Source organism: Cuculus canorus, chromosome 6 (assembly GCF_017976375.1).
Source record: "Cuculus canorus isolate bCucCan1 chromosome 6, bCucCan1.pri, whole genome shotgun sequence".
NCBI lineage: Eukaryota > Metazoa > Chordata > Aves > Cuculiformes > Cuculidae > Cuculus > Cuculus canorus.
This window is the reverse complement of record NC_071406.1, coordinates 14,883,006-14,908,876: the sequence shown is the minus strand read 5'-3', so window position 1 is coordinate 14,908,876 and position 25,871 is coordinate 14,883,006. Positions and strand designations below refer to the sequence as shown.

The 25,871-nt window shown below is 38.2% G+C and overlaps 1 protein-coding gene across 2 annotated transcripts in view; it reads right to left on the bottom strand.

Annotated features, from left to right (window-relative positions):
* Window positions 1-25,871, bottom strand: part of CNTNAP5 (contactin associated protein family member 5) — a 284,769-nt gene that overhangs the window by 190,178 nt on the left and 68,720 nt on the right. For both annotated transcript variants that reach the window (XR_008450459.1, XM_054070363.1), the window contains exons 2-3: window positions 24,283-24,393; window positions 18,105-18,298 (exon numbers count right to left, since the gene is read on the bottom strand). Coding sequence is in view for 1 of the 2 variants with exons in the window: in XM_054070363.1 (XP_053926338.1) it covers window positions 18,105-18,298; window positions 24,283-24,393 (305 nt within the window). In the remaining variant the exon portion in view is untranslated. The remainder of the gene's footprint in view (window positions 1-18,104; window positions 18,299-24,282; window positions 24,394-25,871) is intronic.

The window sequence follows — 25,871 nt, the reverse complement described above, 5'->3', positions numbered from 1 at the left end:
TAGCTGAAAATTAAAGGAACCAGACCAACATCACCTAGGAATCTGGTTCTGCTATATCCTAAGTTTCTGCTTGACTTTGTAGTCTTGCTATTTATATTTGTACATAGTTGTGTAGTGAAAGTAATTATTAATAGATTTGTCGCTTTGCAATATGCACAGCTGAGTGTTCGCTATTGCAGTGAGCAAATTTATCACCCATTAATAACAAAATTAACAGTACAGTCTTGTACTATATATGGGTTTTTAATAGAAACAACACTGAACTCTATAGGGACCTTTTTACACATATAATACAGGATGAAACACGGTTTCACTGATCTAGATAGCAAACTACTTTCACACTCTCGGAAGATTTTCTCATAAGGACTTCAGACCTTTATGCAACAGGTCAGAGAATGGGGTGAAGGGACACAATTGCCACAATAAACCAAAATATGAAAACAGAGAAGGCCCATCATAATAATCCAACTGCAGAACTGCTTAATGCAGTGTGCTGACAGTGCCAGAGATTTGCCCACTGCCATTTCAATAAGGCAAATGCCAGTCTACACTTTCTCTGAAGCCCCAGTCCTGTGCAAGCACATACCTCAAGCTGAGTACATATAAACGTAAAATTTCCAACCATATGTCAAGCAATGCAAACCTCCAAATGATTCATAATGAAAAAAAATCTGATGAGTGGAGAATTTTGTGGGAGAGAGAAAACATTTCTCAGGAGTAGCTACCAGAAGAGAAAATATAAGAGAGTCGTATACCCAGGCTGGGCTTAGGCAGGCCACTTGATGTAATATTTGGTTTCTTCTGATACCATATGCATTGCTAACACTATGATTTTGCTCAGCACTTTTATATATTTGAATTAGACAGGTACATCAGCAATACAAGATTACCCTTATAGTTTGTCCAGACAAACTCAAGGTAGTAACAGGTAGAAAACCCAACATTGATAGGACAATTTTCTTGCACCTTCTTTTTGTTATGTCATTTCCAATTGCTCTCCAAAGGGGGAAAAAAAAATCATTTGTGATTTTTTAAGCAAATTTTTTTTTTATCAAGAACACTAACTGCATTCTATTTTTACTGTCTATGGGAGAAAACAAATCATCCTATTTACATAAAAAGCTGATGAGTCACAGATTTGGTTCCTGGAGCAAACTAAAATCTTGCAGTGTATTTGTACTGTATTTCACCATTCTAAATGTTACACATGACTTTATAGTTTTACACACACACACACACACACACATCAGCCTGCAATAAGGAAAAGGCATTTTTGAAGTTACCAGTCTTGACTGCTAATAGACTCTTTTTATAGTAATCTCTACTGGAGTCTGAAAATACAAATACAGACTTTCTGTCTGAACTGCAGAAGAAACGAGCCTCAGAGGCAACCCTACTGTCCTGGCCCTCTGTTTTTGCCCACTGGGGGGACTTTGTGGAAGTTACCATGTGCCCCTCCAAGCCAATGTACTCAGATTTCTACTGGCAATGAGCATGCCAGAAAAATGGAGAACCTTGGGAAAATCACTCATGTGCCTATCAAAAAAGAATCAATTATATCAGTTTTGCTCATCATAAAGATCTAATCCATTTTTAAGCACGCCAGTGGGAGCTTGGGAGCTTCCCTTCACTTCCTGAATAAAAAGCCAAGCAAAACCAGAAACTGGCTTTGTGCATCCATCCAGCTAAACTGCGATTAGAGTGGTACCCGATGAGGAAAACAATCCCTTAAGAAACACCGTGTTCTGTTCTTGTATTTGACTTCAACTCTGTGCAAGTGTTCAAGTAAGTTTTTGGTTTCTTCTGTTTGTGCTCCAGTTTCTGCAAGTTTGGCTTCATTAGAGGTAGGAATCGTAACAAAGTACTGAGGTTTACCATAACAACACCTAAACATCTGTTTAAAACAAAAGCATTTGTGCTACTGCAAACAACTGTTCACGGTGTAGATGGAAAGTCGGTATGCTTGGAAACAGAAAACAATACTTCTGGAAAAGATAATGGTACATCGTAAAAATGAAAGTAAGGTGCATATCAAGGACAGACTTGCTAATTATCTTGAATAAAGATTCAGTGCCCCACCAAGGTATCGCAAAACGTGACTTCATGAATGGAATACAGAGAAAGCAGTTAGAAAAGACCTTAGAAATAAATCTCTAATGGTGAGTGAAAGAACTGTTCTGCCAAGAGCCAGTCATTTTCTCTGAGTCGGCAAACACTAGCATTTTAATAGCCCAGATGAGCAGTAACCTTTGGCAGGTTTGGAGAGGTGGGGTGGAATTAATGTTAACTTTCTTTCTGAAATGATTTGTTTACCTTCTGTTTTGTCATGGGTTCTAAAAGGTCAAATCTAACCCGGATCCCAAGCATCATTATGTGTTTCTTAATGCCTTCAGGCCACTCAGCTCACGAAAACTAAAAGAAACATTACAGCTAACGTGCATGTTACATCTGAGGGTATCTGAGCAGCTAAGGAAGAGGCAACATCCCTGTTGGACACCTGGCAAGAATGCATTATAAATCTAGACCTACAGGAATCTAGGCTAAAATTCAAGCAAACTTTGTGAAGTCATGCTGCAGCAATCACTTACACAGAGGAATATTAATTTGAGAGTTGGTGATTAGCCAGCAGTAATGCAGGAACGTTGAAGGTCATGATTTTGCCCAGAAAGCAAAAAAAAAAAAAAGAAAGAAAAACCCCAGAAATTAAAAGAAAAACAGAAGAAAAAAAAAAAGAATGAAAATTAAAAATCCTCTCTCTCTTCAGGAAACTATAGGACATAGCAAAATTTAAATACAAAGCATAAAGGATGACAAATAAAAAAAAAAGATAGATTTTTGTACTACAATTAAAGCTTGCAATGTTTATTTTCTAAAGTGAGTAATTTAGGATTTAACTGGAATTCTGCATTCATAATTTACTAATAGCATTGCAGGGCTAAATGCTGAAAGTTGATGATAAGGTGTATTTATCAATACAGTCATGAATTTAAGAGGCAGTGCATAACTTAGGATCCTTCCTATTAGGCATCCCTAGCATTTTATCATCTCAACAAACCTTTCTCTCCTCCCTTAGTAAGCAGGGAAGATGACTCATTAGTCTAAATAAATACTGAAATGTTCTAATCTCCATATGAAGCAAACATCTTCATTGGCATAACCTCCACCATGACCCCCAAAAGCACCTATTTTAAGTAATTTTCCTAGCTTTCATTTTTATATATGATTTAGTGTTTTACCAAATGGGTAGCCCCAGGAGCACTCTGCCCTGCCTTACAATATTCTGCTCATCCTTTTTTATTTTAAAAAGAAAAAATCAATATATTGGAAACAAAGTTTTAACAGATTTGTTACCTTCCCATTCCACCTGCTATCTCACCCTTCTGTATGCAAGTTTAGGGGATTTTATGCCAGCGCAGTTTTTTTCCTCAGTGTCAGTGACCATGTCACACCTCAGTATGCCACAGAGGCTCAAGAAATCAGTGTTTGCAGCAGATTTTTAAAGGAAAGGTCATGTGTATGACACTGAATTAGCCCTCAAATGCACACTGATTAAGTAGACTTTGCTCCTCTCTCACTCCTGAATGTCAGCCCTGCTAATTAGTGCACTCCCCTAACTAAGCTCCCATCCCTAATGTGCTCTTCTCTGCCTCTTCCTGGGAAGCGCAAGGGAATGAGTAGTTACATGACTGGCAGGTCATATTTGACATAAAAACAAACAATAAAATAAATGTTTATATTTCCTTAGACACACTTTTAAAGTGCTTTGATCTTAAGACCCAGAAACAAGGTGTTTCTAGATCCCAGCAAAGAAGAAGGCCAAACTACAGATCAGATGGTCTTGAGGGCACAAGCAACTTGCACAAAGTAACTCTGAAGTTTTGCAGTGAGATCTAGAAACCAAGACACTGAAGGACACAGCTGCAGCTCCCACAGCGAGGAGGCTGACAGAGGAAACCATTTATGCCACTCAGTAAAACATCAATGCATTTGCTCAGACAACAAGCGACTGAGTGGGTTTAACAGGAAGCATAATAGCTCAGGATGTCATTTTGATCTGAATACATAATTAAATGGGATCAAGAAAAGGCTCAGGTTTAGGAGTGGCCTTGAATATCTCCAGCCTAATTAAGATTGATTTTGTCAATCACTGCTCAGAGCATGGCTCTTCTGTTTGCAATTGATTTCCAAGTAAAACACATCAGCTGCTTAGACATTGCCATAGCTTCTACAGGCACTACCCACATAGAAAATATGGTGGGTTCAAACTTGGCCTACAGTGGTTATGTACAAATCCTATGAGTGGCTATCTTTTAGCTTTAGATCACTCATGACAAGCACAATCAATAAGCCTCGTTAGCCTGTGGCTCAGAAGGGCTTTAGCTATTTTTTTTGTTAGTCTTTATGCATAATATGATAAGGCAGCTAGGAAGCACAGATAAAGCTGTTTGTTATTTATGACAATATCAATCAATGCACTCTATTACTAAATTAATTAAGTAGCACTGCAATAACTGTTTTTTCTGCTGCAACTTTAGTTTTTAAAAATTGCATAGAAAAGCAATATTGATTCGCCTGTCTACTGCCATTTCATTACAATTTTCTTGCAGTGGGAGAGTCCGTTCTACCACATAATTAATGTAACCAAAAACCTAGATTTATCTAAAGACTCACAAAAGGACTTGAGCAGATTTAATCCTTTGGAAGTTCAAAAATGTGAATCTAAACCTCTCAGCAAAGCATCTGTGGTGACCTAGAAGATTTCTAAACTCTTTGACCATTTGACATGAAGGTTCCTCAATTTCCTACAGCTCTGTTTCTGTGGATACCCAGATCTGTAAGTCTAAGGAATCAGATATGTTGCTGCTGCCTAATGTTGGACCTACTGAAGGTGTCACTGAAGCAGTCAGTGTTCTCCAATGCTAGCAGTGTCCTTTGTGTTACAAATTAAAGTGGCCAGAAAGAAAAGAACATGACGTACAGGAAACAGGCACCTTGGGAATGAAATACCTGTGCCCATTCGGAAGTGAAGGACTTAGGTTCAGCCCCATGTCTCATCTGAAAGAAGCCTCACCATGGAGCCATCATTTCTGCTGTTGTTTGCCACTACTCCTAAAAGAGACGTTTCGTTCTGGCTCACTGGGCCAGAAAATCAGAGAACAACGGGGAACCCAAATGCAGCTCTGGGCCAAAGCCACTCACCTTATCATGGGAAAACTCATGTGCTTGAAAGCTAGCAGGTATAACGGGGCCAGGAAGGTAGTGATTAACCTACAATAAAGAAACACGTCTAATCGAGGAATTTAAGAGAAACTGATAAAAGACAGTCCATGGGTCACTGTCTAGGGCTCCACACATCTAGGACTGACTGCACTGCTACTTCATCTGTGGTGGTGTGGTATTTGGTTTATAACTATGCCTGTAGCTGCCCAGACAAAGAAACCCTCTGGGACCATATTATGCCACATTAAGTTTTATGCCTGAATGCATAAGGGTCCCCAGAAGGCAGCAAGAGGGTTCTAGTTAGTTTGGAATGCTACAGAAAACAAGAGAAAAATCAGTGCATAACTTAGTGTGCAATCATGTGGTAATACCCAAGAATTTAACTATATACCCGGACATCCACCAGTTACCCTTTAGCATGCCTCTTTCTTTTCACACCTCAAAACCTATAATGTTTTCAGCCGTGGTAGGGTCTTTTGGGGAAGGATGGAGAGGTTGGGACAAAATGTTTTCTGGCAGCTATAAAGCTACCAAAAATGTGGTCTGGGATGTCTCTGTAAGTAACAAGGGCTTTGGAGGCCACAAAATCAGCAAGACTTTTCCTTGAATGACAATACTGGGATGGGGACCACCAGTGAAGAAAGTCTGTGGTGGGCACAGAACCAAACATGAAACCTAGAGCCCTGAAATTCAATTCCACTGAAATGGGAATAGGCTTCTTTTTAGATATCCATTGAAAGCATCTCCAAAGAGGAAATGTAGATGTCTTCTGTGTGAGTGCTTTGCTCTTGATTATTTGTTTGGCTTTTTGTTTTATTTTGTTTTATTTTTTTTTAAACCTGGAAGGAAAAATAACCATTGGACTTGGTAATAAGGATTATGCTAGTGTATAACCAACTTTGATTTGGTGTACGCAACTGGAGGAAATTTGCTTCCTTCCATTACAACCAACTGTATGAAATAACAGCCTGGACTAAGTCCAAGGGACTAAACCAATTATGATAAATAGCTAAATTGTGAATATGTAGAATCAACTGTTCATCACATAATTACTTATACTCCTGCGGCTATGGTAAAAACGTGGCAACAGAATCATCGTTATTTTCATCACAGTAATTATAAATCATTATCATTGCATTCTTGCAGATATAGCTGGACGAATGCCACCTGAAACTCTGCCTTCCCTCTGTGTCTCAGATTTGCTTCTCTACTGTCCTATGAATTTAATTTTTACACATACACACAAACAGCTCTGTATGTTTGCCAATGACTCTTCAAACCTGCTTTAAATATCTGTGAATCTTTAATTTTGTAAGATTATTCCTCACAGATCACCATTTCTATTAACCTTTATAATGATGTATGTGTTACCACATGCACATGTATCTTGGGCTAAAATAGCACACATATTTTACAAGGCTATAACCAAATAATGTCCATGGATTATAAACACAGGTACCATTGTAAGCCTTGAAATACCAAGGCCAGGCACTAAAAGCTGACCTCCAGCTTAGTAGAGAGAAAAGAAGAAAAAGTCAGGGGAAAGACAGTGAGAGGTCAAGGTCTTATTTTATGGCACTGCACTACTGCAGCTTGTTTTAAAAATCAGACTGCAGATATGCATTTGCTTCCTGTGACTCTGGCCAGCCACAAAATGTAGGCAAGAAGAAAGCCCCTCAAGATAAACAAATAAGGAGAGAAACAGTTTCATGGGGGAGGGGGGCGGAAATAGGGGATGCGAAAGTAAATTTCACAGCAAATGAGAAAACTAAGCAACTAGCTTTCAAGTTCAGTTAGTATATAATTGTATAGCCCTTACTCTACAATATGTTATGTTCTGTACCTAATCACAGGTATGGGATTAAATCCTGGCACCACTGGAAATTTTATTATAGAGTTATTTGGAATCAACATCTCAGATTTTCTCAGTTCTAAATTTTTATGCTTCATGGCTCATTCTGCAAATGAAAATGCATGAGTTAAGTGCCCACGTTTGCCAGATCACGGGCTACAATGCTTATTCAGATGGGTAGTTACTTGTACCTGAATAAACTCAGAGATTTTAGAAAGCATTGTTCAAAGTCACACACTACTTAAAGTGGAGGTAACAGAAAGAGGCCCTGCAAAAAGGAGACACTGAGAACTTCCAGAACCTCAGTAACTGTTTTTAGATCCTTTTCCACTTGATAATTTCCACAGAGAAATTAAACATTCCTCTGAAGTCTATAGGAAAGTAAAGGCTATCTACGTTATCATCTTTGCTACCCTCTTCACTATATATACTCAAAAGTTGGAAAAGCAAAAGCAAGCAAAAAAAAAGTAATCTATTCTGTCTAATGTGGCCAATTGTTAAGGAGAAAAGGAATGTCAATGAGTAGGAGAAGTTGGGAAGATGCCTTTTGCATTCCTGCAGTACATAAAATTCCCTCCTCCTGTGAGGAAATGCATCAGCACACCCAGAAGCTTCTAGATGTGACCTCCAGATTTCAAAGCATTGGTTTCTCCAAGAGTGACTATGATTCTCACAGGTTCTGCAGATAGTGGGATGGGAGAGCACATCTGAATGCTTTCTCCTTACTACACTACCTAATCTTGAGATTTACTGCCAACAAGGATTCGCTACCTGTAAATGTGTCAATCATGAACTACATGACTGCTATAAAAATCACAACTACTTGAAAACTTCAAAATCATTCTACAGGGATAGATGGATGACTGAACTTCCTTATGGTTTGTTGGGTGTAATTTGTTAACACAACGTGCTCTCTACAGAAGTCAGCTGCACACTTCAGCTTCTGCACTGACGTAAAGGACTAAGAAACTTGGGAAAGGATCTGACTCTGCTCAAACATTACAGAACTGTTCTCAACACCAAAAGCAATAAAGTTTTCATTTTCCTTCCAGAGAAAATAAAACCAAGCATGGGCTGTGTCTATCAGTGTACTAGTTCCAAATCTTCTTCAGCATAACTAATTTGTTTTTTTTGTTTTCGTGTTTGTGATCTTGTAACAAGAAACAAGTTGAAATTACAAAGTTCAAAGGGATCAGAGATTGATTGTAAAGGACCACATACTGGATGCACATAAAAACTTGAATATTTGCATCCAGGACACAAATTAAAAGCAAGAAAAACTACCTATTGTAAAGACATGTAATGAACACAGTGACAGATGCTTGAACAATGATTCTATTGTAAAACAAATTAGTAGCCAGGAGGTGGATATTTTTCCTAAATATCTGAAGAACAGGTTTTAGGGTTTTTTGGTTTTTTTTCAGAGACTACTTTATGGGGAAAATATTGAAGTGTGCTCTTTTTATCGGAGAGCAATCTTGTCTCTAAAGCACCAGCAGATGCAAGAAGGCAATATTTGAAAGATATCCTTCAATGAGGATGTATTGTGGTGTCTGCTCTCCTAACTAAATCCTATCTGTATTCATTTACTGAACAATAGACTACAGAAGGCTTTTTACATGGCATTTTTGCAGTATTTTATATATATTTTATATATCTTGACATCAGAAAAAAAAAAAAAAATCACGGAAAGGGTCATTGGGCACTGGAATAGGCTGCCCAGGGAGGTGGTTGAGTCACCTTCCCTGGAGGTGTTTAAGGGACAGGTGGATGAGGTGCTGAGGGGTATGGTTTAGGGAGTGTTAAGAATGGTTGGACTCGATGACCTGGTGGTCATATAATAATAATAACCAGTTCCATAGCACAGTGCGAGCATCTGTGCCTAAAGACTACCAGAAAAACAGAGCTTTGGATCTGATACAGAGGATGTAGGACACACTCTAGATGTTTAGAGACAACTGAAAACAAAATATAAAATAAAATGGAAGATCTGGATTCAGAAGGCAGACCACAGTTTTCTTTTGGTACTACTATAAAACTCCTGCCCCACAATCTCTAGATTCTCAAGCCTCTCCCAAGATAACTCAAAGAAAATATTTGAAAGCATCAGCCAAAATCAGCTATCTTCCCAATGTCATAGGAAAGGACCCGCACCTCTTGGATTTGTATGGATTTATTGGAAGAGATTATACATAATTGCTAGGCATTGTCAAAACTGCTTTAGTTTTCAAAACTCTTCCCAAGCATAAGGTGCAAAGTGCTTTTGGATCAGCTTTCTAAATTTAACTGGCACGAATTTGGATGCTCTCTTGACAATCTATCAAGACATAGACCCTCCTGAGGCAACACGACACATTTTAAACTCACGGGTCTAATTTCCAAATGGAAGCTATTGTAAATGAAATCATTATTTTTGAGAACTGAACCTAAACATGACTTAACAGACTGTCTTTCCACATAAATTCTCCAATGTCTACCAAACCTCATTTCAGGAAAGCAAGAGTCTCCTCCAGAGAAGATTTGTCCCTTCTTATTACTGATGTGGGAGCATGTGCATTTAAAATAAAAATAAGTGATTCACATTTAAGTGTTCCCTCAGTACAATAACCTAACTAGTTTTCATTTGAGCCAAATCTCATCTCTCCTCCAAGCTGTAAAGGTGTATATATCTATGGAACCTTTCATGACGTTTCCAGGACTGTATTTCTATCCCCAGTCCATGAATACTTATTCCCTGAAGGATGAAAGTTCTTCAAGTAATACTACTCCAGGTTTTATTCTCTCTTGATTTGCTCACATTTGATTTTATCTTTGATTATCATTAAACCTGGTGTCTATATAGCACCACACACTCATTTGTTTCGCCAACATTCTATCAATGTTTAATATCTTAAAATTCCAGTCCTAGAGTGGTTTGCAGTGGTTTATGGTTGCCTCTTCTTACATGCCATTTTCACTAGCCTCAAGTAACGGGTTTCTACTTCTCTATTCATAAGCTTTTCACTACAGGAATAATCCAAAGTTTAGAAAGGGCTCAGAGCAAAATGGGTAGAATATTATAGCAGTTAGTGAACACCTGAACACTCCAAGTCAAACCAGCAGAGTTGATAACCTACTTATTTATTTGGATTAGTCTAATCTGAAAGTGAATTAATAGAAATGATGCACTTTTCAGCAGCAGAACACTTATTAGCCAGTTCCTCAAATGAATCGGATAGTAAGATAACTAGATCCATCCTCAGTTGTTAATATACTGAACAACTGCAAAACTATTCACTAAGACCTGAGCCCTGGGAGCATATCCAGTGCTGACTAGCAGTGGTTTGGCTTCTCTTCCCCCCCCCATCATCCTGTCTACATGTACCACATGAGCAAAGGCCCCAAAAGCTTGCACTGCCTTCCCAGTAAGGATTCCACACAAACTACTCCCAGGGATGTCAAGTGTTCCTCCCTGTGCATTTATCCATTGATCTGGCTGCTAGCAGGATGCTAAGAAGCACACAATACAAATGAGCTCTTTGCACTAGAATAATTCAATTTGAACAGGGTTTTTAACATGATAAAATGCCCAGATCTCTTTACCAACCCCAGAAGCCACTCAGTGTTGATGAATATGGCCCAGAAGGACTATGGAAATTAGCATGGGCTTCACTAGGAAATTGTAGAACAAAAATATTTGCAATATTGTATTCTGTAAAGGCTCTTTCTTGGTTCAGTGTCTGTAACTGTGGAAGCAATCTGAGGAGTCAGGTAAGTCTGCAGCACCACAGTCGATCCGACTATTATTGTTTCAGAGTGATTTTCAGTTGTGGGCGGATCAGCTTTAGTGCTTATCCCTGGGACATTTTTATTTGGTTAATCTTTGTAAATTGTTTGCTCCGAACAAATTAATGATGCGTTTTCCTTTAGCAAAACAGCTTTACCGTTTGTTCTTTGCACTACGCTGCTTTCTCATTTTAGTCCATTTGCAAATGGTCATTTGCTCACCAGAGGTGAAACTACAAATGGATTGTAGCACTATTTGTTCCATATTTATTTATAATTTCTAAAGGCATCTATTTATAGCTTCACATACCATAGAATACGATTTCCAAACAAAAATAATGAAACTCAGTCTACTGATATAAAGGAGTTACTGGATTAAAAAAAACAAACATCCAGGAGGGAATGTCCACTATCTTCCACATTAGTTATCTTACTGTGCTGTCACTAACATTTACCTTCATAGTAGATGCCTGGAAGGGACAATAATAGCTTTTTGGCTGTGGCAGACAATTCTGCTGGAGACAGTTGTTTAACACATATGTTTTAGGGCCAGACTGCACCAACCTGAACAATGCCAAGCACTCTTTTCATTCCCAGCTGTTTGGGCCAACACTATGGAGTCACATGCTATAGTCCCTGTAGGTGACATGAATCAGTGGAGAGACAAGATCATACAGAAAATCTTGGATGTGGGAATGAGAAATCAAGGAACATTTCACAGTCTTCCTGTGCTAAATGGTTACAGAAAAGATAAATTTCAGATAACTTGCAAAGGAATAAGACTAGGAGGTCAGTGACAATGGCACAGACTGCAAACAACCATGTTTCTTGCAATTTCCTGTGTCAGGGTGAACTAATACCAAATACCAAGCACAAAGAATTATTTAAGACATTACTGATGTATATCATGTTAATATCAGCATTAAATTCTCTAGACTCCACCTTAATATCACTTTACAGTTAACCAACTATAAAAGCACATTGTAAGGTCACAGAATTTGTACAAAATTCAGTTAGCTTAAGGCTAACTCAAGTATCTCAACACTAAAGGGCAATTCACAATCTAAGTATATCCATTTTATTCAGGCATAAATCCATACAGATTGCACTTAACAGAAACAGATATAGTGACACTTTGAATCATCCTCCCAACGGGAGAACTGCCCTGGCAGTATCAAGAAAGACAGATTTCCTGAGAATATGCTCAAGAGGCCAGGTCTGCAGACAGCTCAGTAAACTAAACCAGAATTAGAAGCAAATTAGTGACATCCAAACAGCATCTCAGAATCAGGCAGTCTTAAATCAGAACAGTCCTAAATACAATAAACAGCTAATGCTCATTTCTTCAAAACCTGTAATAACAGTTTTTATAGAAAAAGTGATGAAAACCTCTGAAAAGCCTTGCTTCTGCGCAGCAAGACTGAATTTGTTCCTTCATTCCTACTTGAAAGTAGCAATTAGCTTTTTTTCCTTGTTTGCTTCTTAGAGCAAAGGTGATGGAAAATCAAATAATCCATAGATACTTACTGTTTAACACCTATTTGCCTGGCAATAACTACTGTGCATAGAGAAGATTAAATATATCCGAATACTAGTACAGCAGGAAGCATTATAACAAGAAAATCAGAAACTCATTCTTTAATCCAAGCAAACAATGCAGGAGTTCTCATCACTACAGGTAGAATTTTGCTCTGGCCTTGCTTGGAGGGCGTTAGGACTAGGAGCTAAAAGGCGCTTTAGAACAAATTAGTACAACTATAAATCTGACAAGAAGATTAATATTCTAACTATGTTCACAATAATTAACTCACCAAAACAGTTCCACAATCATTATCCAGCTGGAGTGGAAATGGGAAAGTTTACAGCACTCCTGTAGATTTATAAGCCAATTAAGAGTGACCCTCCTCTAGATTTCATTAGAAAAGCCTCTGGTTCAGCAAAAGCTCGCACATGCAAGCAAAGGTTTTCCTGCAGAAAGAGGTTGCAGGGGATCTTTATAATCTCTATTAAACACTCTTCCTTCTCCCCTGAGAATGACATATTCCTAATGCATCCACATCCAGGATCCTGTCAACTCTCCAGTCCTCTCACAGAATCCTCGCAGCTGTGGGAAGCACAACTGACACTGTGGCGCTTCTCCATCCGAGAAGCTCTGCTCTGTACCTTGCATGACCCAGCTGCATTGGTCCAACAACAGAAATACAGTTGCTATTTTGTGATCCAGCTTTGGAGTTAGAGCTCACAGTCCCCTTCCACGCGCAGCTGACAACAGATGTGTAAGAAGCTTCAACAAATAACAGTCAGCTCCAGAATCAATACATGCAGGTATGTGCGTGTGTTTGCACAATATTAACTATCTCCTTGATATCTATGCCATTTTTCCCCTTCATTTCCTTTCTGCACAGATTCATTGTTCTAATATGAGACTTCTCTGCCATTGCCAGAGCAGTCTCCCTTTATCTCCAGTTCCACAACCTCCTCTTCTCCTTTCAAAATTTTGTTTAAAGAATACCTCTTTTCCCTTTTTTACTGCATACATCTACTCCTGCTCCCTCCCCTTTCCTTTGTCTCTTCCTGCATAATTGCATTTTTCAGCTTTGTGAAATATTTTTCAATATCGATAGCATAAAAATTGCTATCTAAAAAGAAATAGCATTGTATCACAGTTCATACTTTTGTCCCAATAACATACACAGTTTGGACTGACTAAAGCTGTGGTACATATGCAGGTAAAGTAAATTCTGAATTATTCAACACTTAAAAACACTGAAAAATCATTTACTTGTTACAAGCAATAAGATTTATGTTTTATGTCTCCCAATCAATAGCTAGTGTGTCCACACACAGCTGATTTATCCATATTGAAAATATAATTATAAGTCTAGTTTGCTCTGAACCACAAAGTCCTTTTGTAACAAGATTATTTAAATACAAATGGGGTTGGAAAATTGGTTTTAAATGGCTAATCTGTCTTGTCTTCAACTCCAGCTGCAGAATTTACTAACATCATAAACACAGGCTGAGTGAAAATGTAAGAGGTTTTCTGATTCTCCTCGCGATCTGTCTATACAGCTCTCATTAACAGTGAAGTTGATAGGCACTGTATGCATGCCGTGAGAGGAGTATAATAAGCCTTGTAATCTCTATAAAGAGAAAGGGATTTTTACTAGTCATACGTCATATATACTGGTGCGCAAACGTCTGTCTTATCATCAGCCCAATAAAGAATTTATGTGCCCGGTTCTCAGCTGCAGTGAAGGACACATATGCCATATGAGTGGACAAAACCTAAATACAGATGGTTGGATACAACTCCTCAGGAGCACCATTTGCAATATGGAGTATTAGATATTTGTGAAGACACAATTAGGAAAAGTGTCATGTGGGCAAACCTGCTCGGGGATTATGAAAGGACCTACTTCCTTCCTGCTCTCTCCATCCAATGTGGCTGATAGTCTACGACATGCACCCGGGAAAGGCTGTGCTTGTACACCCCCCTCGAAGGCAGCACTGCAGTACAGCCAGCTGACAATACCCCATAACTGTCTCTGGACCATGCAGATGGGCTGAGGGAAATTGAAGTTCAAATATGTATGGGGTTAAGGAGACATTAAGGTTTTCTGCCACTTTTAGTTCAACAGATACATTGGAGAAGAATTTTCAAGACCTCATTTTCCTTTGCTGGAATACAAAGTAAAACAAACTGACACCTCAAAACTCTACTTGAAATCAAATACTAGCCTTGAAATCCAAGTACTTCTTACATCCTTCCTTTCAGCAATTCAGTAATCATTATTCTGTCAAATAGTTCTCAACACAGTTATATTGCTTTCAGAAAAATAACAAACAAATTCACCAGATGACCTCGGTCCCTTATACTGATACATAATCTCCCCTTTCAACAGCTGTAAACGCTAAATTGTCACCAATGAGCAACTGACGTGAGACGTTCAGTAATATTCATACATCAAAGCATAAACTTCCAGCTAGTTTTACTAAAGTCGAAGCTGTATTGGTGAACTTGACAGGTCCAGTGCATATCAATATTTTATATTGATTCAGCAGATGTCATCTAATAATCTCCAGGCAATAATTCATATTTTACAGCCCCATCTGAGCTACAAGTCAGTGTTGACCATGTCTTAAGTTAGGAACAGCATAGCTTTCTGAAACAAAAAGCAATAAAGTAAGTACACTTCTAGCTCTATTAGCTATATACAAAAATTTTAAATGGAAGTCTTAAAAAGCTCGAAATCCTGAGGGACACAGAGAGTACTAAAATCCCGTCCCAGGGACAGAGGAAAAAAGCTTCAAAGTTAAAGTCTGCAGCAGGAAATGTGTTTCCCACTCAGCCATCTGAGATTTCTGAGGTGGTGTATTTTCCACAATAAACTAGATTTTAACCCCTCCCCTCCCTCTGGATGAGAGATAACTCAGTAACTTGCCAAGTTGCCCTTATGTAGGAGACCTACATCTTGAATCCTACTTTTACAGACCACCTTACCCCCCAAAAAAAGAATGGAATACAGATTCATAAGGCTGAAACTACCAATCTCGTGGCAGATCGGTACGCTGTACACTGTCAGAGATTGTGACAGTGGAAGCTACCCTGGGGTACTGCTTTCCTATCCCTGGAAATGGTCCGCTCTGTTGCCTTCCCTTAAGTCAAGAGCAATGGTCCTTTCCTAGAGGTATGCAAGTCAGAACTTTCCTTGCAGATATTTAACAGCCAGATATTTAGGGTGAGCACCATGGTATCTTTGTCCTCATTTCATCCAAGCATCTGTCTTTTATAGAAAAATCTTCAACATATGCCTGAACAGTACATTTCTGTTTTTCTTTTTAGTTAGAAAAAAAGCCTACAGAAAGGATTACTGCCAATAACACAGAAACACTGCAAAATTTGGAATTATAATTCTATACACACTTCTGAAAGCCTCTTTGGCTTTCCTTTCTGTGCTCTGAATGACTCTCAAGATTTAATTTAATTCAGGGAAATAAATCCAAAAGTGCCAGGAAAAAAAGAATCAACTTTCTCTTTAGTTAGAATAAAAATTGTACAGAAGTAATTCCTGATCTTCATTAATTCCATGGGCAAGCATACAAGCTCCTAGGTGTTAATGAGACTTGCCAGTTCAGGTGGACTGTAGAGTCTAATGAAATGTCAAATGAGCCCACTTTGGATTCGCACTATCGGATTCTTCCAACAGCAAAGTTTGGCAATGCATCCGAAAAATCCCTTCGTGCCCTCTGCCTGGGGACATGGAGCAAATTATCTTTCTGGACTGGAATTATGTTACTGTCTTGCACGGTCGGTGTGACTTATAGGAAGTAATGTGAGGGGAAGAACATACAAATCTTTTCCCCAGTGCTACCGTTCCACATTCAAATCCTATTTCATTTTTCTTCAGTTATATACAAAACTCTCCTCTCTAGCCTACGGTTTTCATTAAAAAGCATACAGAAATTACCCCTGCAGCACGCAGACTGCTGGATCTACTGAAGCTTTAGAACTTGTGTCAAGGTCTGCTCTGTATCACCTTCATGCCTGATCACTTAGTAAAACAAGAGAGTTCAGGTTCTTAATAAATCCTAATTTACTGTCATATGCCTGCTAAGCTTGTTCTTATTCTCATGCGCAATATTAAATGCCAGATTAGAGACTAATAAAATTGGATGCTTGGGGCATGAAGATTTCCTATGGTAAATTCTACATCTTGTCTTTACAAGTTTCCCTTTAAAAAGAAATATATAGAGAAGAAAATAACAGGTCAAGGGTTTCCAAAAAGGAAAAGACTGAGAAGTTAGACATCAAATAAAAAATCAGTCTTAATATAAAATTTTAACAAGGCATAAAATATTTCCAGGGAAGGAAACACTTAATGACAGCAAGTCTGTAAAAAAATCTTGTTTCTGTATTTATGAGTACCAAAGGTGGAATTCAAGAGCTAGATTACATGATTTCTAGATTTAGTCCAGAATAAAATGAAATTCCACTGTTCTTCAACATGAAAAAAAAACTGAAAGGTAAAAAAAAGGATAAGTATCTGGAGCAAAGTCAGCCTAATATAATTTTAGAAGTGACAAGTGAAGGAAAGCCCCATTTGACAACTTCATGACCATTTAAGGTCCAAAGTTGCCTTTCTAAAGGAAGAAGGATTTCATTAGCCTTCCCTAAATCAAACCATGATAAGAAAAACACAGTGGCAATGTAATGGATTTTAAAACCAGAACTCATCCTCCCTGTACATGCATTCTACTGCATGCAACATGCTTGAGAAAAATAAAGCAGCTATTCTACCCTCCTTCCTGCTGTACCACAACTCCTCATTCACAGTCATTACGTTCTTTAAGAAACGTAATCATTAAATTTCTGCATTATGTACTCTGTATGTTTCTGCAAGAAAAATTTGCTTTTGACACAGCATTTAACCAAGATGTTAACCAAAGAAAAATTTAAGACAAAAATAGAAGTCTACTTGATTGCCTTTAAAATATTCCCTTTTATTTTCACGGATAACATGTCTAATCTACCACTACATACTGTCATGCCACCAAGGCTACCAATCTTCAGAAACAGAGAATGTAACATGGAGAGAATGCTACCATTCATTTACAATCCAAAACAATTCACATTTTCCACCAGAAAAGAAGAGTGATAACCTCTTCATCCACACCTGAGGTTGTATAGCAGTCCAACCGACAGGACCTGGCATGGCCACACATTGAACTTGTGACATGGCAAGCATTAAGCCTGCATTAAAATTTTAGGAAAAGCCTTGAGCAATTTTAGTGTATCTGCTAAATCATTCCACAACTCATGCTGCAGCTCCAGCCTTCTCCAGCCAAAGAGCAATTTACCACCCACGTCCCCCAGCATGAGCTCTGTTGTTCTGCCCAGCAAGCATGCATAAGAAACAGAGTTAATTTCCTTATTTCCTGGAGAAAATAAGTGGGTGGTTAGCCCCATTTACCCTGGTGCGCCTGAATCAAAGCCAACCAGGCGCAGAAGGATGCAGGTCATTTTGAGTGCCCTGAGCATTCTCAGTGTCTGAAAAACAATGTAGTCCTGAGGGCCTAAACTTGTATTACACAGGCAGTTGGTGACATAACCCATTTAGATCAAAACACCCTGTAGACTCACTGAGGTCTGCTCTCTCACCACTACAGCACTCCTGTGATCTGAAACTGAAGCCGTTTCTCCACATGTCAAAATGTTCCTGAACCAGAAAGATGTGGGGCCAAAGGCATCCACAATTCAACCTACCCAGATGGTGTCATCTTGTCTGTACTGTTTCCAGTTTCGGCCAGTGTCACTGAACATCAGCGTATAGCTGGTCACCCAGTCAGAGCTCCCGTATCTGCCCTGGGTAGCGACCGCAACAATCTCCACTCTGTCTCCCAGATCAACCTGGAGCCACTGCTGCTCATTTGAGTCTAGCGGAGACCAGCCACCAGCTCCTGAAAGAGATTGGATAAGGTAATTTAGATGACAATGACAACACAAGAAATTATATTTTTAAAAGAACCGTGTTGTTATTTCATGCCATCACAGAGGAGTCTACTTTTGCACATGCAGTTGTTTGTTCATGGTTTTGTATTAGGAAATAGGCTCCTGAGGTTCGATTTCTTAAGTTTTTCTTAGTTAACCTAAAGATAAAAAGGATTTTTTGAATTTCTAAGAAATCTTAAGGAAATTTTTTTTATTTTTTTTTTTATCAGCACGACAAATGTCAGTAAGGTTTGCACATCTTCAGTCAAAAATATCCAAATCATATCCTTCTTTGCAAGCTCCTAAAAATCTGGGAATGCTGATTTCTAACTTCTAATTTCCTTTAACATTTTCTTTTTTGTTATGTTTTGAAAGAGATGCAAAAATGTTATAATAGCCATCTTGATTTGCACTCTATTAAGTATTTGAAAGAACGGTTTAATTACAGATTGTAATTGCACTTCAGATAATACATTGTAAAGCTAGAGACTATATGATTGAACAAATAGAAAGACTGCCTTCCCACTGGAAAGTGGCTTTTTCCTCTCACAAGATGCTCGTTAAGCGAACAGGCATTTTATCTAAAACATAAGAACAAACAAGATCTTCATAAGGACAAACACAAGATGAAAATTATCAGCTTCCACAATCCACTTCTCCATTCAGGAATGGAGACATCAGAAGTCACAATCTCATGGAAGCTGATAGCTTGTAACTCATGCTCATCTTTTAAAAGTAAAGATATGCACTATCCCTGCAATTTTTTTTAGAGGATAAAGAGGCTCATGGTAATGCAGAGCCACTGAAACACAGAACTGCAACCGCTGCTTCAATTTCACCATTTCACTCATTTCAAAATGTGTGAGCTTATGGTTGAAAAGGCAAATCCTTCTAGTCTGGAATATATAATTTTATGTTCTCTTGCCTTCTTTTACACCCTTAAATTATGTTCTACGTTTATTTTCTTTTAAATTTGTCGCATTAACAATTCTTCAAGCAAACTACAAGAAAGATTCCAAATATGAGTTTCCAAAGAAAAAGCACCACTAAATTTTGGTTGTAAGTCGCTGGGTTTACCTTAATATTTTAATCTTATTAACTGATCTATCCCAAAGCTGCTCCATGAATAGTTTATTGAAGTGAACTGACTTGAAAGATCAACAGATGTGGCTTATATCAAAGAATATAATTTCAATAACTTTGCCTTTAAAAATATTCTCCATTTTCATGGACCACATTGGATTTACAAAATCACATTTGAAATTCCTTTGTCTAAGAATAGGTATTACATTTTGATCATTTACAGTTCATTAAACTAGGATTTAGTCCCAATTCATGAAACAGACGTGTTTATTCCATAGCTAGAATATCACCCCTGCTCCCCTGGATGACTCAGTTTTCACTGAGTAGGTGAACCCTCCCGGGAAAATAGCTTGTAACCAAACTAATACATACTACTCACTACTGCCATACTTTATTTTTTCTTTTTTTCATTCACTACAGAAGTCTTCATTATCATCGTGATGGTTTACCTGCCTTAAAAAAAAATCTGTCCCCTATGAGCATGCCATGAAAGACCTAATGAGAATATTAAGAATTTCATCACTCAATGTTTCTCTGAATACTTAGTATTTCTCTTTTAATGCCACACATAGCTTAGATAAAACTATAAGACTTCTCATTAAAAATCCGAACATTTTTGGCAGATCCGCGGTGAGCCTGAGCTCTCTAACAGCAGATTACTCAGCATCTCTGAACTGCGTGTCTCTTCATATGAGCACATTTGTCTGTCGGAAATGTCAGTCTAAATGTAACCACTGCATGACACAGCAGTGACAGCTGCTCGTAGCATCACCTCTTGAGAAGCTGGTCTTGCAAGACAGTTGTTATCAGTTACAGATCACGTCTTTACAGAGCAGCAGCTGCTTCATACACGTTCCCATGGGAAAACAAACTACCATATTTCCCTCTCCCCAACCTTCCACCATTACTGTTTCCACAGATGGACAGTAATTCTACTGACTTGTAAGAATGGCAGTTAAAATCCCTGAAACAGCAAAGATGCATTGACTGCACGACTGAGGGCAGAACTAAAGCTTTTCCCGTAGGGTTTCTCTCACTCCTGCTAGTAAAGGATTAAGCAAACATATAACTTCTGCTTACTTTTGTAGATATCACAAATCCTCACCAAATGCTGCTGTAAGTGCCAAAAATCAATACATGTTTCCTCCGTATTTGCTCTGTTACACAGAGCAGGGTGCACAAGGGATACTGGTGCTCTTTCCAGCACAGTCTGTGCTTGCACATTTCTGTTATGCACTTCACTCCTTAAATCACGTCACACCCAACATCATACTTTTTTTCCCTGTAAGTAGCAAAAAACTACATCCACAGCAGAGCAGCTCTTTTACAGCCGTATTTTCCTCTACCCACCAATGATGTTCACACCGGGGAACATTTGTTAAGGCAGGCCCAGGACAAGAGACAAGAACGTAGGATGCAAAGGCTCGAAAAGGCAACATCAAGGACTGTTGAAAACACAATATTTACAGGACACCACCTCCTCCGACCAGTTAAAAGCACCACCCTGACACCATTTTTTCCTGCAGCTGGACATAAGAAAATTGGAGAGGATTGCAAATCTTTTATTAATAATCTGTCGTAAATATAAACCAGAGAAAAATCTGGCTCTGATTACACCCACCAGATCTGTACATTCTTCTGGAAAGTACTAATGTATGACTAATTGTGCCTCTCACAATAAAACAGGAGAGAGAGGATGGTCAAAGTCAATGTATGCTTGTACTTTGCGTGCCTCTCCACCATGATGTAATTTCTCCATTCTGCCCACCAGGTTCCCACTGGCCTTGACAGTATTCTGCACACTGTGAAAAGGCTACACCATTATTCCTCAGAGTTCACATATTTCACATTTTCTGTGAATTGTTTCAGGGGAGAGGTTCAACATGGTATGGAGAAACAGTATGACAGGAATCAGATAACATCCCTCATGTTCTCCATGGCAACAAGTCATAATGCTAGAAATATGAGAAGAACAAAGATCAGACGGTTTCTCAGCTGGAGACCCATATGACTTCAAGAAATATGATCAAATACTTCTTTTTCTTTTTCCAATTATTTGCACATTTTGCCATAATTATTTTGAAAATTGCACTTAAGCATGTTCCACAGGGATGCTCAGGGTGCCCATATTTATTGGTAGTTTATTAATATGAGGCAAAGGGAATGCTTGTTTCCACCTACAGTGCCTTACAAACAGCTCAACTGGATTTGTATTGTGCTACAAACTCTTGGACTTCCTGCTGCAACTAAGTGCTTCCCTGCCGCAGAATTCTACTTTAATGCTCAGGTCAAACACTTCTTGGACATAAACCAAATTCCTTTTGACATTATGTGTGTCTTATATTCCTGTACATAAATGCCTGTACCGACTACTCAGGTTTAGAGCTAATAGAGAATTGAAAAACTCAGTTGATACAGCCATATTGTAGCAATTTTCTTATTATTTTTTTATTATTTATTTACAGTAAACAAAAAAGCTGATTAACCCCTCTCATGGGTAAGGAACATATTTTATACCTCAAAATCATATTTATCAGAATTATTCTAACTGCTTTACTATTACCAGCACAGTTTTATCAGCATTTTAATTGAGTGCTTTCAGCAGTTCATACGAAGCTTTTACTCATGGGAAGTTTGCATGGTTTTTATTTTAATGGCACATTTCACTGCCTCAAGTTGTTATTTAAGCAACAGCCTTTAGTTATTGTTATCTATTACTGAATCAACTTGATGAATTAGGATTTGCTATTGACGTAGGTCCGGATTGTGTTTTATAAATTCATCTTCACCTGTTGTGTTGATGTTTACATTAACAAATGTATTTATCTGCTTTCTGCCTTGAAGCACTGTTACTTGCAGCACTGTCTCATCAATCATAAGCAAAGCTAAGCCAAGTCATCAAAACACTTCAACATCGTCAGAGAGCCATGGCACACTACTTGTTAGCGAATATTATTTCTTTTTTCAAGGAGTGTGGTGATAGTATGATGGGTAACAGTTTTAAGCCAAAATAAGGTAGTTTAGATTAGATATTAAGAAGAAATTTTTGACTGTGAGGGTGGTGAGGCACTGGCACAGGTTGCCCAGAGAAGTCGTGGGTGCCCCACCTCTGGACGTGTTCAAGGCCAAGTCGGATGAGGCTTTGAGCAACCTGATCTAGTGGAAGGTGTCCCTGTTAATGGCAGAGGCTTGGAGCGGAATGATCTTTAAGGTCCCTTCCAACCTGAATCATTCTATGATTTGATGATTCTTTGATTCTTGTAAAGATATCTGCTGTTTGCATTCAAGTGCCAGCCAAAGAAAGTTCCTTCAGCCACCATTTATCACTGCTTGTTCCTCCAATCCCAAATGAAGTACCCCTATGAATTCTGGCAGAACTATATCTTGGCACTTTTACAAAAGTCTGTGCAACAAAAGAATTAAGCATGGTAGAATTTAGCTTCTAGGTCCTGTTGTTGGGCTTAGCTCCCCAGTTAGCTCCACATAAGTCATCAAAAAGTAAAACAAAGGTTGCTGAACCAACTTCCCTGTTTAGGGCTCAGTTTCAATTCTCTGTCTTCCTGTTGCCATGTTCTGTTCCAAAAGACAGTGTAAACCCTTACTGCTGTGATACTGTATGTCTAAAAAACTAGAATACCTTATACCCCATTATAAGGCAAAATTACTCTAGCAGAGTAAATAAGACCCATTTCATTTTCTGCCCTTAAATTTTAATAATTTTCAATTTATTTATTTTTCAATTTTCATTTTAATTTTCAATTTATTCATTGTTCATAACTTTAAAATACAATACAGCCAGAAACTGACTTGCAACATTATTGATTTTGAATCTCCTCCTCTTTTCTGCAGATAAAATTAGTCATTAGAGCCATCTGCAAAATCACATAAGTACATCTATTCACTGTCCCAGCTGGTAGCTGGAGACAAAGACCCAGTAAACTCAAATATCATACTCAATGTTTACAGCTTTCTTTGTGTTAAGCAACTATCATATCACCTTTTACTTGCTGAGGAACTCTGGTTCAGGAGTTTATATGTGATATAGCGACTCCCACCTAACACTTCTCTGATGATCTAGCAACTCCTTATCATTAATGCCAAGCAACAGAGTGTCCTTTAATGTCTTTCTGTAGATTTAGCAATGTTTGATTAAAAAAGACATTTCAGAGATTATGGTTAAGTAGGGAAATTATCATTTATTTTCTGGTAGTATAGTTTCTAGCATTTCTTAAAATGAAAATCATAAGTAATGTGAAAACACAGGGCTTTCCTCTTTTTGAGGCTCTGAGTTGATAGTAAGATGGGAGCTCACAATCCAGATTTCTAACACAATGTCAAGTGGTGTCCTAGATACTACCAATTTCTCTTTTCTGATACCAGGTTTGATCCTAATAGTTTCACCTTGTGTGTGAACTTACTGTTTGGGCCTCAAGTGTTCCTCATTGCAAATGCCTACAAAGTTTTTTCATTCACCTTTGCTATTTCTGCAGAGTTGTGTAATCACTGGATCTCACTGGAGCTTTAATATCTAGCTGCTACCAGCTTTAACAAGCACCTGCTTTTCTAGAATAGTCTTCAAGCCTAGTGACCTTCAAACTCTAAAGATCCTGAGAACACTCTTCCAAAGCAAAAAGACTATCTAAATTTCCTCCAGGATGTTTCTATGTGAGAAATTGAGAGCTTCAAATTCAATAGAAATTTTCTATAATAAAGGAAGGAGTTTATTATAAATAAAGCTCTCACAGAAGCATACAGTACCAGCTCTACTCAACTTGACTCTGCATGTACTCCATACAAACAGTATATAAAAAATATTCTTTATAAATGTGATTAAAAAGAATAGTTTAGTCATTTCATACTCCAACCTTACCATCTCTCCTGTTGAGTTTTGCAAAGCTGGGACTGTGAGTACTGAAGAGCTCAGAGGAACTGGTAAGTGCTGTTGAAGGCAAGGGAGATACCAATGCATCATCACAATTATCTAAAAGAAAAGAAAAAAAACAAAACATACAGAGGTCATCACATGAGCAACGAATATGCTAACTTGTGCTACTTAAAGGTGGTGATTTTTTCTACTTAGTAGACATAGACTGGAGAAAGATCACACATGTGCCAGATCATTCTTGTGCCAGACTGAAATTTACCCCAGAATGACAGCCTGGTGGGATAGCAACTGGATTGAAGCTGTTGTTAAGACATGAAATACTTGAAAAATTTGAAAATCTTTTCCTTTCAGACAATGCAATTTGATGATCTATCCTCCTTCCTTTATTTCTTCCCCAAGCTCATGCACACATGCAAATTAGTTTCGCTTACTCAAGTGAGTAGTCTACTGTGTCTTTCTCATCTTTCTTTCACATTCTCATTTGAGGACAGATGGGCTAGGCTAACGCTCAAGCTGAATTTTTGAGCCCATAATGTTTGAATAAGGATGGAATTAGTTAAAGTATGATTGCTCATTACAATGCTGTCACATACACAATCAAGAACATAGTGTGGAGTTTCAGTAGGGAAAAATAAAAATAATGAAACTTTCTGATTTTTACTGAATCTCCCATTGAGCAAACAAAAATCTAATGACTGGAAAAGTCCTACAGATTAGCAGGATCTCAGGCACCGCAGCGTTCTCACACTCACAGAGTAAACACACAGTCTGCAAGGATGGGGCAGGACAGGGAGGGAATAATGCATTAATGATATTCCAGGGCTACAAAAACCAAGGACTAAATGCAAAAATTACTATAAAAATTGCCATTATAGTAGGAAACTCAAACTGATGTAAAACTAGTTAATACCTTCCCCGTAATGAGTCAGAATACATTAAAATATCTCTCATCTCCTTCTGCAATGGCACTCTACAAAATTATTTGGACTGTTCTAATCAAAATCCATCTCCATTTGAAAAATCAGTGTAATCAATAAAATTATTTTCCAGCACATTGACTGATGGTCCTCAAAAAGTAAACTTAAGTATGAAATCCTTTCTGTCTCTTGGGTTACCATTAGCAAAAAGGCATAACAAGATCTGTGAGTTAGACAAATCACGGGTAAGTATGCCACAGATGTTTTGACCATGAGGATAACCAGCCAACAAAAGTTACCAAGCCCTTGTGTGCATTCTCTACCAGTTACAGCCTTCAAGTCTCAAAGAGAACTTGTGACTGCAATGCAGAAGAGTCTGTGGAGTACTGTGTTCCTTGATACACAGGAGATCAGGCCATAATTGTTCTGTCTGGACTTAAAAATCTGTAAATTAAAACACAGTTCTTAAATTCTTGCGACCTAAAAAACAACTTAAACAAATGTAAGTACTTTGAAGCACCAAAATCACTTATTTGGTTTTCATAAAGAAACAAAATTGCTACTGCCAGGGATCCTTCCCTGAATCTTTCCTGAATTAATATCTAAACATAAAACCATGTCATTTTAAGGCTTCAGGATTTAGGACAGCATTCACAA